Below are 13014 nucleotides of genomic sequence, written 5' to 3' on the forward strand. Positions count from 1 at the left end.
ATCTCATCCTTTTGTAATCTGTCATGCTTGTAATTTATTATATTTATCTTACAGCAATATCAGAGTATTGTTTTCAAAGTTAGTTGGACTTTCAGTCTTGACTTCATGGCCCTGTCTAAGCCAGCTAATTTTTTTCCATCGTGTCCACAATAATATTTTCTGCTTTTCCGAAGTTGTTTTTTTCAGCGTCTTTCAACCAGTTCTAGCTATTTTGGTTTTGCCTATTTTCTATCAGCCAATCTCCCTCCTATCCCAAAACCAGTTCCATTCTCCTTATGCATATAAATCATATCTTTTTTACTCTTGTTTTATCTGGCTTTCAGTTTCGTTGTATTTTTTTTTTTCCTCTTCTCCTTCAAACTTGGTTGGGATATCTCAGTTTCTTGTCATCAGACTCAATTTTCCCTGTTTTTTAACTTCTGGGTTTTTTTAACCTCATATCTGTGTTCCTTCTACTGCCTGCATTCCTAGTAGCTTCTCTCCATTCACAATATATTTGTTTAGCCTTTTTTTTTAACCTTCTTTCCAGTTCTTCCAGACTCTCACCTCACCCAACTCTTCTTTACCACATTCAGATATAAATTATGTCTTACCATCGTACAACAGTTTCATAAGATTTTTGTTGCAATCTGCTTGTTTTCTGCAACTTTCGTCTGAGAAAATTAATAAAATACAGGCAGTAACCTCTGCTGTCAAGTTTGATATCTTCTCCACTCCCACATAAAGCAGAAATTGCCTACCTTCCTGTCGGGTATTTCTGCATTGCTTCAACTAAATAGTATATTTCTCTGAGCTTTTGGAACAGACCTTGATTTGTGAGAGTATGGAACTGTGTTTTATAACAATGAACTCTTTAAAAAATTTGAGTTTGACCCTGATACTTGAAGGCTATCATATTTTTTCTTGTGATCTCCTAAACACATTAATTTTCCCTTTTCAATGGTTGGAGGCTGAAAGGTGTCCCGCCCTGGATAGGTCCTGTAAGGCTGAGGTCAGCTGGTTCTTTGTAGTTTCTGAGTTGAGGAGAAATTTAAAACTTGAAAGAAATTGGAATAAAGGAGCCTCTGAGAAAGTTCAGTAAAACTGTTTATGTTTAATTGAAAATTCTTGGGAAGATTTGCAAAAGACTTTGTGTCACATTTCCCTGCTGAGTTGGGAAGGCAGGTTGCAGCATCATGTGTGTGTGCTGTTCATCATATGTGGTACGTAATGACAGTTTCATGTGGGGTTCACTGAGACATTGCTTCCATGGTAGATTTGGCTGATCGTTCACAAAACTGCCCCTTTGCCCACTTCAAGGCACAACTCTGAAAGGCAAGCCTTGACAGCTTCTTTTCTTTTTTTGTTTTTCTGACTCTTCTAATTATTGGGAAAAATATGTTTGACCTAGCTTCATTCCCAGGTCAGCTGAGGTGTTTTACTTGATATTCCTTTTCTTTCACAATAATTAGTGTGATGCTAATAAAGAGCATGAAAAGTATTTACAAGTAGCTAAGCTTTCAAAAAATCATGGTAAAATATTTTCCTACTGAAAAGCAAGTTATCCTAAAACAAGTAAATACAAACATTGCTGTCAATGCAATCCATAACTTTTTCTACCTCCTAGAAGTTTGTACATTAAATATTAGTTATAGCTTGTGGGATTTTAATGCTATTTTACTTACTAACTAAAGTAATACATACAGAATTCCTTGAAAGAATTCTTGTCTTAGAGTTAACATTTTATTAGGCTAGAAGTGAGACAAACCAGTTATAAAATATATTTGTAATAATGACTTGTATGTTTCTTCTTGATCTACTACATCTGGCTTTCATTAACCTTTTTGCAGTAGTCTTTTACTTCATCTCTAAATGACATCAAATATACAATTTATGATATATAAGCACATTATGATTTTTAGGCATTCATTGTTTCTTCACCTTGTCTGAGATAAGTATGGCTCCTATTTTACATTTCTGTTTCTTTGTGCTTGATAAGCCAGAAATAGTATCCTGTGGTGAACAAGCTTGTTGGAATTTGGTAATCTTTGAGAAGTGGCTTAGTGTGTCACCCTTATGGGATTTAGGTCAGCCATCACTGCCCTGGAGTGTCACAGCTCTGTCATGAAGATAGATTTTTTTGTTCACTTGTAACTTAAATCTCAGTGTAGGACCTCACTATCTGAAGGTCTGTATTTATTTTTGTTATTTTCTTATCAGGTTGGAAGTTATTTATAGTTTCTATATTTATAGTTAAGGATAGGAAATTAAGATCCTGGGGGTATAAGGATGGATTGGCCTGACTAGCTGTAGAGATCACAGAATATTCTGAGTTGGAAGGGACTCCCAAGGATCATCAAATCCAGTTCTTGAGTGAATAGTCTGTATAGAGGTCAAACCCACAATCTTGGCATTATACTGGCGCCATGCTCCAACTGAGCTCTCAGGGTCAGAAAGACAGAGCTAATTTAACCTTGTTTTTATCCAAGGAAGAAAAATAAATGCTTCTAGGGAATGATTTGTTTGACTTTTTTCAGATGTGTGCTTTAGGATGGAACAAATACTCAGAAAAGTTCCCACCCATTCTTTATTAGTTGTAAAAGAAATGGAGCTCAACATTACAGATTTCTGCATTTGGTCAGATTGGTGGCCCTAGAAATAGTTTCTGTGGGTTATAAAGAGAGATAAGGATAATAAGTTACTGATTATAAATGTCTTTAGTTAACGTGCGTGAAGCTAGCTGAGATGGATTCTATCTAAAATCAGAAGAAAACTGCTGAGCAGATGAGACCCAAATGTTGATACCTTAGAGTTGCACTTCTTCTTTTGAAATATCTTTCCTCCTTGTACAAAATTCTTTCTGGTCTTACATTGATGATCTTTCAATTATTTTTCTCTGCTTAGGAGGATAACCTTATCAAGGAGTTAAGGTGTTCTATGCAGCTCCTTAGAAACTGCCTCTTTCAAAATGAAGAATGCAAAGTAAGTATTCCTACACTGAAGTAATATGAGAACATTTAGTTACTGAATGAAGATAATATTTTTTTCTATTTCAAGCTGACTAAATTTAAGTTTGATTAATTAAGGGCAAGAAATACTTAATATTTCATTATTATTCCCACTACCTGAGAATATTTCACATGTTAGGGACTTAGTGTTGTTGTGGAAGCATCATCTCCCAATTGTTTGAGATGGCTGTTATCTTTTATATCCACTTCTGCCTTGAGTAAGTCAATAATTCTAATTTTCAAAGCACGTAACATGAAAAATAGATTTGGAGAAAAGTGTGGGGCCACCAGAAAGGCACATAGAGATGCATTTCAGATTTTAGTAAGTTGTTTCCTATCCTAACTTCTTTTATCTTTCTGAAAGACAAGAAAAGCCCAAAACCACCCCAGCAAAACAAGAGCCAAACAAGCAAAACCAAAGAAAACCAAAATCTAAATAATAATTTGCTATTTATTTTTCTTTATCTGAATTGAATTTTACTAATCCTCCAAAACACAATTTTGTTTTCATACCCATTTTTATAAAATCATTTTTCTTGCTCAAAATCTTAAATAACTTCTTTTAATTACATTCTTTTCTTTTTCTCTGTTGTTTTCAATTTCTTTTCAGCTTCCATTCTGCATACTTGTTTTTTGCCATGGGAAAATACTACATTACTTGTTTTCACTTTTTCCTGTGCTCTTTCTTTCTGATCACTGCTCCTCCTCTTTCCTGTTGCTGATACCATTCACTCATTTATTTCCACTCTCACAGTTTAATTTTTCTTGGCATTGTGTTACTTGTGCTATTTATACAACTTGGGCTACTTGTAGCAAGTGCTTTGGTGGAACGACAAGATTTCCTGACTTTCCAGGAGTACCCCTTTCCAGGGCATGTATTAACACCCTTTTTGTATGCAGAACACTCCAGGCTGAATAAGCCATCTGATTATCCCTGAAGTCCTCATAACTTGGTTGTGCCATAATCTCAGCTAAGATTATTGTGGAATGTTCTTGTTTTGATCAGGATCTGGAGAAAGAATTACTTTGAGGATGGAAGGTGGTTTCTGTTGATAACTGAGGATTTCTATCATTTGCTCTGTATACAGCTGCACTCTTGTATTTCTATGCTTTTCGAGTTCCAATAATTACTTTAGAAGGAGTTGAATAAAACTTTTAAGAGGTCTCAAAAAAGAACAGTTGGAATGAATAAATCTCTACTTTTGTTTGCATGTCTTTCAGTGATTAAGATATGTGCTGGTTTTGACTGGCGTAGTTAAATTCATTGGTGGTAGAAATGATGGTGTCAGTTCTCCACACAGTCTTTTAAGCCATAAGATAAAACATAAGCTAAGAATACAGTTTTCTCATTCTATATTTCATTTTCAAAGGATTGATAGCATTTGAAATTCTCCCTCATGTTGTAGATGGCAGCACTCAGAGCTCATCTTGTTCCTGTTCTGCATTCTCTGTGGCCATGGTTTTTAGCAGATGATTCCTCAATGCAAATAGCTCTGCATTTGCTTTGTGTCTACACTGAAAACTATCCTGCAGGTATGAAAGTCACTATGTGGTGGAATGCATCAAAATATTTACCAGAATAATTAAGACAGAAAAGCATAATAAAGGGAAAAGTATTTTTATTGCTACCATAAGAGGAGAGTGTAGAAGCACTGGTCCATCAAAGTCGATCAAGAGTTCTGATTTTAATACATTCAATACTTTTGTTCAGGTCTGGTGTCAAGCTGTTGGATTTAGCAAGAGTGCAATTGTACTAAAGGATTAAATAGCATTTAATTCAAACCATTATGTTTGAAGGTTATGCTGAATGTCCTGCCAAGCTGAGTAGTATATTATAGAAGTGCTATTCTAGGAATTCTTTAATCGAGAACAGTGTATAGTACTTTATATAGGTTGTACTTCAGTCCTTACGGAGAACATTCTGGTTTTGAAATAGTCAATCAAATTCAATTTTGTATTAAATTTCTTCAATTTCTTTAGGTCTTGGACTGAGTTGCTCATGTTTAAGTATTTTTCATAAGGGATTTCCTTTTCATTTCAGCAAACCTTTTATTTCCATTGATAATTATCCCCACTACTAGAAGCCTGAACTTTTTTCTAGCGTGGATTTTTCTCTTTCCATATCCTGGTTATTTAGATTTAGCAAATCATAGGTAAAGATTCGCAGGAGCTTGAAGAGACACAAAAGTGTCTGTTCCTTTCTCCCTCTCAAGATGCCATAAAAGGGTTAAAATGGTTAAAGTATTACTCTTTTTTAGGTTAATGTCTCCAGACTTTAAATGAGCTTGCAATGGCTTTTTTTCATAAAGAATTTTTTTAATATGGGCCAAAGAAAGACATGTACTAGTCAGCTACTGAATATAAAATAAAAATGTAGTGTCCTGTTCATGTGCAAGAAATCAAGCTTAAGTGACTCTAGGCTGCATTTTTATTTTCCTTGCTGATAAGAGTGAGTGCTCTCTGATCAGTCATGTTTTTTCTTTCTGTTCAGAATAGCTGGCTTATGAGGTGTCCCAAATTTACCTACTCTGAACTGGTTAACCACCCCTCCTCAGTGTAGTCAGAGAAATGCATGTTAAACATCCTAATGTTTAGCTGTAACATAATTTTTGCTTACTTTTGCCATGTGAGAAATTAACACTTTTTTGCTGATGGCTAATGCCACTAAAAAAGGACATATATCTATGTTTGTGCAGAGGGCATTTATCTATATTAGGTTGGTTATGTAGTTGTTCCTGCTGCTGTATTAATTCAAACTTGTAGCTCTGTAGCACAGGATTGTGCATTCTTCTGTTATACAATGTAATGACAGCTGCAGACAGCACTTATATTTCTCAGAAAAATATTCTAAGGAACTTATATTAATCCTTTCAGACAAAGAGGTCTCTGTATAATTTGAATCAGTTTCAGAGGATCCCTTCAGATTCAACTGCCAAATAATTGTATAATTAGATATATGTTCTGGTATTTAAGGAGACTTTCTGTGATGGAGCAATGGCTTCTGTTTAACAGCAGAATTGCCTCTTACATTCTAGAACAATAGAACAGTAGATGCCTATTCCAGTAAAGTGCCACATTCAGGCACGTTTCTATTCAAAGCACATCTGATTGACTTCATTGGGGTTCAAAGAAAAGATACCTAACAAATCCTTTAAAAAGTTCCATCTCAGTGTTTGAGCAGTTGCACTGTTCTTTCTATAGGTTTTTCTTTTAAATACATATCTGCATTTCTAATGTGATAAATGTCTTATTGCTTTAAGGTTGTGCTTCACTTTGTTGGGCTGCTGGTGTACAATCATCACTTCCATCTGCACGAAGTGCAGCTGGCAATTCATTAATGCATTACATCTTGAAATTGGCTTCCCATGTGTCAAATGATAACAACCCAGTTCAGCAGGTGGTCTTTTGTCTAATATCTAACCTTGCTCTGTCTCATGACTGTAAAGGCGTTATTCAGAAGGTAAGTAAATGGTAAACCCTCATATTTTAATATGGAGTCCTGTGATCATATGGAAATGCTTCTGTGGGAATCAAATCCGTTGTGTCTTCTCAGTTAATGTTAGTTACTGTTCCCTAAGAGCAGCATGTAATTCAGTTATATTCATGGTCTGGACAGTTTTTGCTGGAGCTCTTTGTAACCTGTCTGTATCAATAGGTTCTAACATTTTTAATACCTATATATATTAATATCAATCACTAGTGGATCATGAAAGTGAGTATGCTGTAGAACAAACTGCAGGTGAATGAACGAGAAATTAAACATTGTGTAAATCATTATATATACTGTGGGAAACATAACCTTTGTAGAAGTTGTAGGAGAAAGGCAGTGATTGGATGTTGGATAAAAATCTATTCATATTACACAGATGTATGTAATGTCTTTTCCTTTTCATATTTTGTCTATAGAATGATCCTTACTCAGTTCTATCAAATGTGCTTTGAAAAACCTGTTTCTCTTAAACTTTGGTCATTTAAATAAATTCAAACCTTGAGAAAAGAAGACAGACCATGTAGAAAGCCAACTGTAGTAGTGATGTGATAAGATGAGCTAACACAACAGAAATTATAAAAAATGTGTTTGTTTCTAGCATCTTTTATAGTAATTTATTAATTGAAAAAAAATCTTTTGATCTCCATTAACATTGTTCTGTTCTTGGACCTAATTACCTGTTCAAAATGCAGGGGGAAATAGATCTTTTTGTGGTGCTAATTATATAAAAGTCATACCATTACAAAGTGGCTAATACTCAAACTTTTTGATAGAAACAGAATTTGCGATCTCTTCTGTAGTAGCTGTTAAATTTTGTGAATTGTTTTTGCTTTTAGACTCTTCAGAGTTTCACTCTAGTGTGATAGTACGTACTTCTCTCTTGGGCTCTGCTTTCATAAGTGTAAGCAGTGCTGAATAATCAATTCCCTCTGTGAAAATTAAATTACCAATATTATATTCACATGAAAACCACAGTGAGTTTGTATGCTGGGTTGCTTGCTTTCAACCAGATACTTGTATATGTTGTCAAGATTCAGTGAGGCTGGGAATATTTAGTCAAGGACTTTTTCACTAGAGGAATTTGTTAGAGCACCTCCCTCTTGCAACAGGGGAATAGATTCTCATCTTTTCAGAATCTCCTGAAAGTGGAGGCAAACCCTGAGGTAGTGCATGTCATATCAATGCACAGTTCTTTTTCTACAAAGCTTACAAAAATAGAGGACATTCCTCTGGCTGCCAGTGAAGGGAGGAGTGGTGCAGTAGGTTCTTATGAGTCACTTCCAACTCGAGACATTCTATGATATATTTTAACATTTGTTAATAGCATGCAATAATAAGTAAGGAGTCAAGAATACATTATCTAAGTAGTGCATTGATTCACTTAAAATGTCGCTAGCTTATTTTTGGGTGGAAACACTGAGTGCAAAGGAAAAAGCTTGTGCAATGGTAGGAATTAGCCTTTAAAGAAATATATTGTGTTGGATCCACTTCTATGTAGCTATACTGCATAAATTATTATAGAAGAAAATGGATGTTGCCATATTAACTTTCTAACCATGCAGCAGATTCTTTTTCGTATGTAATTTTTTTCAAAAATCCTTGACTAATAATGGGTTGCCTGTAATGGGTAAATTAAACAACAGTACTAGTGTTTGCTCAAGTATGTAGATTGGAATGTCAAACAACAGCAAACAAGCCATGGCATACTGTAAATTCTAAAACCCTTTTTCTTCCTTCTAACAGAGTAACTTCCTGCAGAACTTTTTATCTCTTTCATTGCCAAAAGGAAGTAATAAAAACTCTGGTAATGTGTCTACTCTCTGGCTAAAGCTGCTACTGAACATATCTTTTGGAGAAGATGGACAACAGATGGTCATGAAGATAAATGGGTTTTTAGACCAGATCATTGAAATGTGTAAATACAAGCACAAGAGCAGCCAACATCTAGCACTTCTTATTCTACATAATATATGTTTTAGTCCAGCTAATAAACCAAAGATATTAGGTAATGGTAGGTATCTGAAGAGTATGCAAACTGTTGTTCTCTGGCTTCCAGAAGACTGTAGTTTCATGTCAGTTTGGGTTACTGACCAAGAACTCCATGTTGTATTTTAGTAGAGCATTTTTATAAAAAATAATTTTTTGGAAGTAATTACAGAATACTTATTTTGGCAGAGAGACAATTACAATAATACATAATAAAAGGAAAAGCAAATAAATAGTTGTAAAAAGAAAATCAAGATTCATTGTTAGGCAGATCATTTGGATATAATAACACATTGTGGATTGAATGATTTTTGCAATTTTCTCAAACAGCTAGTTTTTCAGGAAGGATTCTTTGTCTCAGTCAGTTTGAAGTAATTGAAGTTCTTGTGTTCAGTTGGACAAAACTTTCGTAGCTTGTGCAAATCATGAATGTTGAGACAAACTATTTTATGTTGTGTCATGTACAGAAAGGGTTTACGATAGTGATAAAGTTATGTCATGGCATATATATTTAATGTAACAATGTGTTCAGAACTTTTTTCTTGCTTGTTAGTAGAAAGCATGTTTCTTTCCCCCATTTAATTGCAGAGATTATGCTCCTGTCTTTGTTTAAGCCCTCAGCAAGTTTTCCATGGTGTCCATGCTTTTTATTTTTCTTAAGATGTAGATTTATTGCCTTAATTAAATATAGATTATTCAGTTACATAATCTTTTGTTGTGAAGTGAATAAACAAAGTTGAAGAGTCTGGCTTCAGAGCAATGGTAGAAAGTTAAGGCATCTACAGTGGGGTGGCAAATATTTCTCATTGGTTGCAAATCATCTGCATAATAAGTATGAAGGCAAATAAAAACATCTTAATACCCATCCTGATGTGGCTCTAATTGTGGCTACTGGGAGTTATAAAACAGTTTCACAGCTTCCTCAGTCCCTAAGCATAGCTGATAGCTATACATAATGTTCATGTTGTAAACCGGTAGCTTAACTTTTTAAGCATTACTTGGTTTTGTTTTGCTGTATTGCTTTTATAACTTCTTTCAATGTACTGTGCTGATTTTATAGGCATATTGAAATTTAATCGATAATAAAGTTTCTGTAATTCCTCTGCCATACCAATTCTTGTCATAAAAATAAGTGTACTCCAAGCATCAATCTACTGAGGCATGTAAATATATTTACATTGCTCTTGATTATATTTTCTAGCTGTATTTGGTTTCATTTTTTTTTTTATTTGTCTCATTAGATCAAGCAATTGCAGTACTGTCTGCCTGTTTGGAAAGTAACAGTCCTGCTGTTCAGAGAATAGGAGCAGCTTCGCTTTGGGCTTTGCTTCACAACTATCAGAAGGTTAGTATTTGAGAAATCTGGGAAAAACCTCTAATGTTATACTTTTATGCTGTAAACAATACAGTAATCTCTAAGTAAATAATAATAAAGTTTACAATAGTCATTTGGTTTTATTTTAACTGTGTAGCTGCTGAGACTGGGAGATTAAAGAACCTGGTATAGAAGCAGCATGTCATTTGTAATTTGGGACTACTTATATAAAAACAGTCTATATGATGATACATTCATGTTAATTCTAAAAATTTCTGCATCTCTTGCTCTGGGGAATTACTGTAATTTTTTTTAACTTTGTTTTTAAGGTGTGATCATGTGGGCAGCAAAGCTCATAGTGTTTTGTGTGTTTGTGTGTGCTGCAGGCAAAAGTGACTTTGAAGAATCCATCCATAAGGAGAAGAATAGATGAGGCTTATTCTTTAGTGAAGAAAAGTAGGTCTTACTTCTACCTAATGCCAATTCTTAATTTTTTCCGTCATTTAAATTTATATCATCACAGTAATTTTTTTGTTGTTGTTGTTTGTCAGTGTGGCTTATGGTTAGGTATCTTATAAATACAAATGGAGAAAAATACCTTAGGTAATTGCCAAGTTTAATTTCGAAGCATAGGTCTGATCGTGCTTGCAGTAAAAATCCTTTTCACAGTACAGTTCTGCGAATCTTTAAATCTTAAATTTAGTGATGAGAGAAATGGTTCTTTTAGCAATTACTTTGCCTGATGGTGTTCAGCCTCAAGGTGTTGAGCCACACAGAGAAGGAACCATAACAGGGCATTGTTCCAACATTAAGATACTGTGCCATGGGTTAGTGACATTCTGAAAGCTTGAGATTTTTGCTTCAGTAACTGAACATAACTCAACAGCTTCAATACAACAGGTTCAGCTGAAGAACATTCAGTATGAAAGGTGTTCAAACACCTCATCTGTAGCTGGAGCTTCAGTAGATAATTATGGGTTTATTGGTTGTTAGTCACATCAAGTTAGTCTAATCTTGGAAGGACATGATAATGTCTCATTTTAAGATAATGAGCTTTCCTCTAATTTAAATTGTTCTATGGATGTACTCAAATAGATTCATTGATTGAGTGGCTTATAATATCCAGGTTTCCATAGTATCTGTATAACAGATTTGTCACAAACTTTCTGTCTACATTGACCATTGTTGATATCCTAATAAGGAGGTGATGTATTTTTGATAGAGCATCTCATGATAATTTTCCCTGTGCTGTCACCCAAATTTGTTCATGTTGTGACTACTGTTGTTTTAAACTCAGCCTTTACTAAGTCAATCATTAAGCATAATAATACAACATTTCATATACTGGTAATATATTAATAGATAAGTTTCTATTGTTCCTTATAGCAGAATTACCACTGATCAGAGACCTTTCCAAATACCATGTTGAATCAACAAGGTAGAAATACGAACCTTTTACTGACTAGCACGTCATAACATTAATCCCCTTTTCTTTGTGTACTGCTATAGAACATGAAGTCTCAGACTTAACTCTTGATTTTTAATTCAATAAACATCTATATATCAAAGTAAGGACTATAAAATATTTTATGAAACTATAATTATTACAGTGTACAGTTGTGTAATATGTCATCAATATTGTCATTAATATATTCCTGCTTAAGGTTCTCAACTAGTCTGTGCTTGTAAAGATTTGATCACTTAACAGTGATAATTGGGATAAAATGGTAGGTTGTTCTTCTGAGTACATATGCAGGAATTTTTCAACAAGGCTATTGTTACTTTACATTTCCTGTTTTGTCCTATCCGGGGAAAAAACTAAAACAGACTTTGCAACAAAAGTATTAGTATTAGTATTTGAATTAGTATTTGATTTGCTGCTTATTAATATGGAGGTTAAGGTAATAAACCAGCATGAATTCTTGTAAGACATTTGATGCAATCTCTGGGAAAGTAATTTATATTAAGAATCAGCTAGAAATTAAAATCTTAGGGTTTTTTTTCCTTTCAGGTTCTCCCCAGCCAGAAGAAAATGAACTACATGCCTACCATGTAAAATGCTTAGAGAATGTAGTGCAGCTTCTTGACTCTTAATGGTCATCAGTCGACTTCTCATGTCAAAACTGAACAGCTTGTTCAATGAGAGCCTGAAATTTGAAGCAAGCACTTCTGATTCACAGATCTGTGGCAGCAGCATATCTGCTGTGGAAGAAATTTATGAAGCCTTTGAAGAAGGAGTTCATTGCTTTGAACCAAAGAAATTGCACTGTATCTGGTTCAAACTATTTGTACTGTAATCCCAATGGGAAATTATAATTATGCTATGTAAACTATGTACACAGCAGAAGGAATGTACAGGGGAAAATATTTGAAGAATGAGTAATTTTCTTAAATTATGCATTGAAATTGTTACTGTAAAGTATTAGAATTTCTGGTTTGAATTGTTCTTAATAAAGAAGTTTTTACCTGAGATCATAATTTGCTGTGAGTGGAGTTTTTAGGATTGCAGGTGTGCATGGTGTGTGCTCAGATTCAAGAACTGAAAATGTTGGTAATTGTGGTGTCTTACACATATTAGATGCAGAATAGCAAGGTGCATGTTGTAGTTTTGAAGAAGATTTCAGTTAAAACTGCTGCATGTTTTTTAAGATGCTAACAATTGAAAATGAGCTCTGAATTCCTGATATTAGAGGTGACAATTATTTCTCCCTCCCCACCCCTCCATTATCTGTGCCTATGTTGTCTTTGAAGTTCTGCTATGTAAATATTGTTCTAAATTTTTCAGTATTCTATGCTGGAAGACTTTGAGAGAAAAATACATTGGTGTCTGAGCACAACAGTTTTTCTGGCCATGGTGAAGTATCTAACAGGGTGTTTTAATTTCCCTCAAGCTTTTACTTTATGTCAGAGACAGAAGTGAGCTAATTCAAAGGAAAACCTGAATAACATCTCTAAAAATTATAGCAAGGTCATGTCTACCTGTAATTAGTCTTTTCTTCTTAACCAGGTGATGAAAGTATTTTCTGCTGACAGAAGAGATGTAGGTTTATTTAGCAGTGCTTGTAAATTATATGTGACTTGATATAATTCAGCTGACCATAAGTGTGATGCTTATGGCTGAGTTAAGTCATTATTAGAGATGTAATTATTGGCTGATCTCCCACCCCTCCACCAAACAAAGCACAAGGATGGAGCACCAAAATTTGATTATTTTCCACTTGCTATGTTGTGTAATT

General features: G+C 34.4%; 2 protein-coding genes across 2 annotated transcripts in view; both read left to right on the forward strand.

Moving 5' to 3' along the window:
- Positions 1 to 12475, forward strand: part of RTTN (rotatin) — an 80418-nt gene extending 67943 nt beyond the window's left edge. The window contains exons 43-49 of the mRNA XM_066328368.1: positions 2884 to 2961; positions 4394 to 4520; positions 6248 to 6447; positions 8221 to 8488; positions 9705 to 9808; positions 10165 to 10234; positions 11790 to 12475. Of these exons, the coding sequence (XP_066184465.1) occupies positions 2884 to 2961; positions 4394 to 4520; positions 6248 to 6447; positions 8221 to 8488; positions 9705 to 9808; positions 10165 to 10234; positions 11790 to 11872 (930 nt within the window). The 3' untranslated portion in view covers positions 11873 to 12475. The remainder of the gene's footprint in view (positions 1 to 2883; positions 2962 to 4393; positions 4521 to 6247; positions 6448 to 8220; positions 8489 to 9704; positions 9809 to 10164; positions 10235 to 11789) is intronic.
- Positions 11872 to 13014, forward strand: part of LOC136358097 (CD226 antigen-like) — a 49417-nt gene continuing 48274 nt past the window's right edge. Inside the window, 1 exon segment of the mRNA XM_066313987.1 lies at positions 11872 to 12046. Coding sequence (XP_066170084.1) covers positions 11872 to 12046 — 175 coding nt within the window.

This window comes from Sylvia atricapilla, chromosome 1 (genome assembly GCF_009819655.1).
Source record: "Sylvia atricapilla isolate bSylAtr1 chromosome 1, bSylAtr1.pri, whole genome shotgun sequence".
Taxonomy (NCBI): domain Eukaryota; kingdom Metazoa; phylum Chordata; class Aves; order Passeriformes; family Sylviidae; genus Sylvia; species Sylvia atricapilla.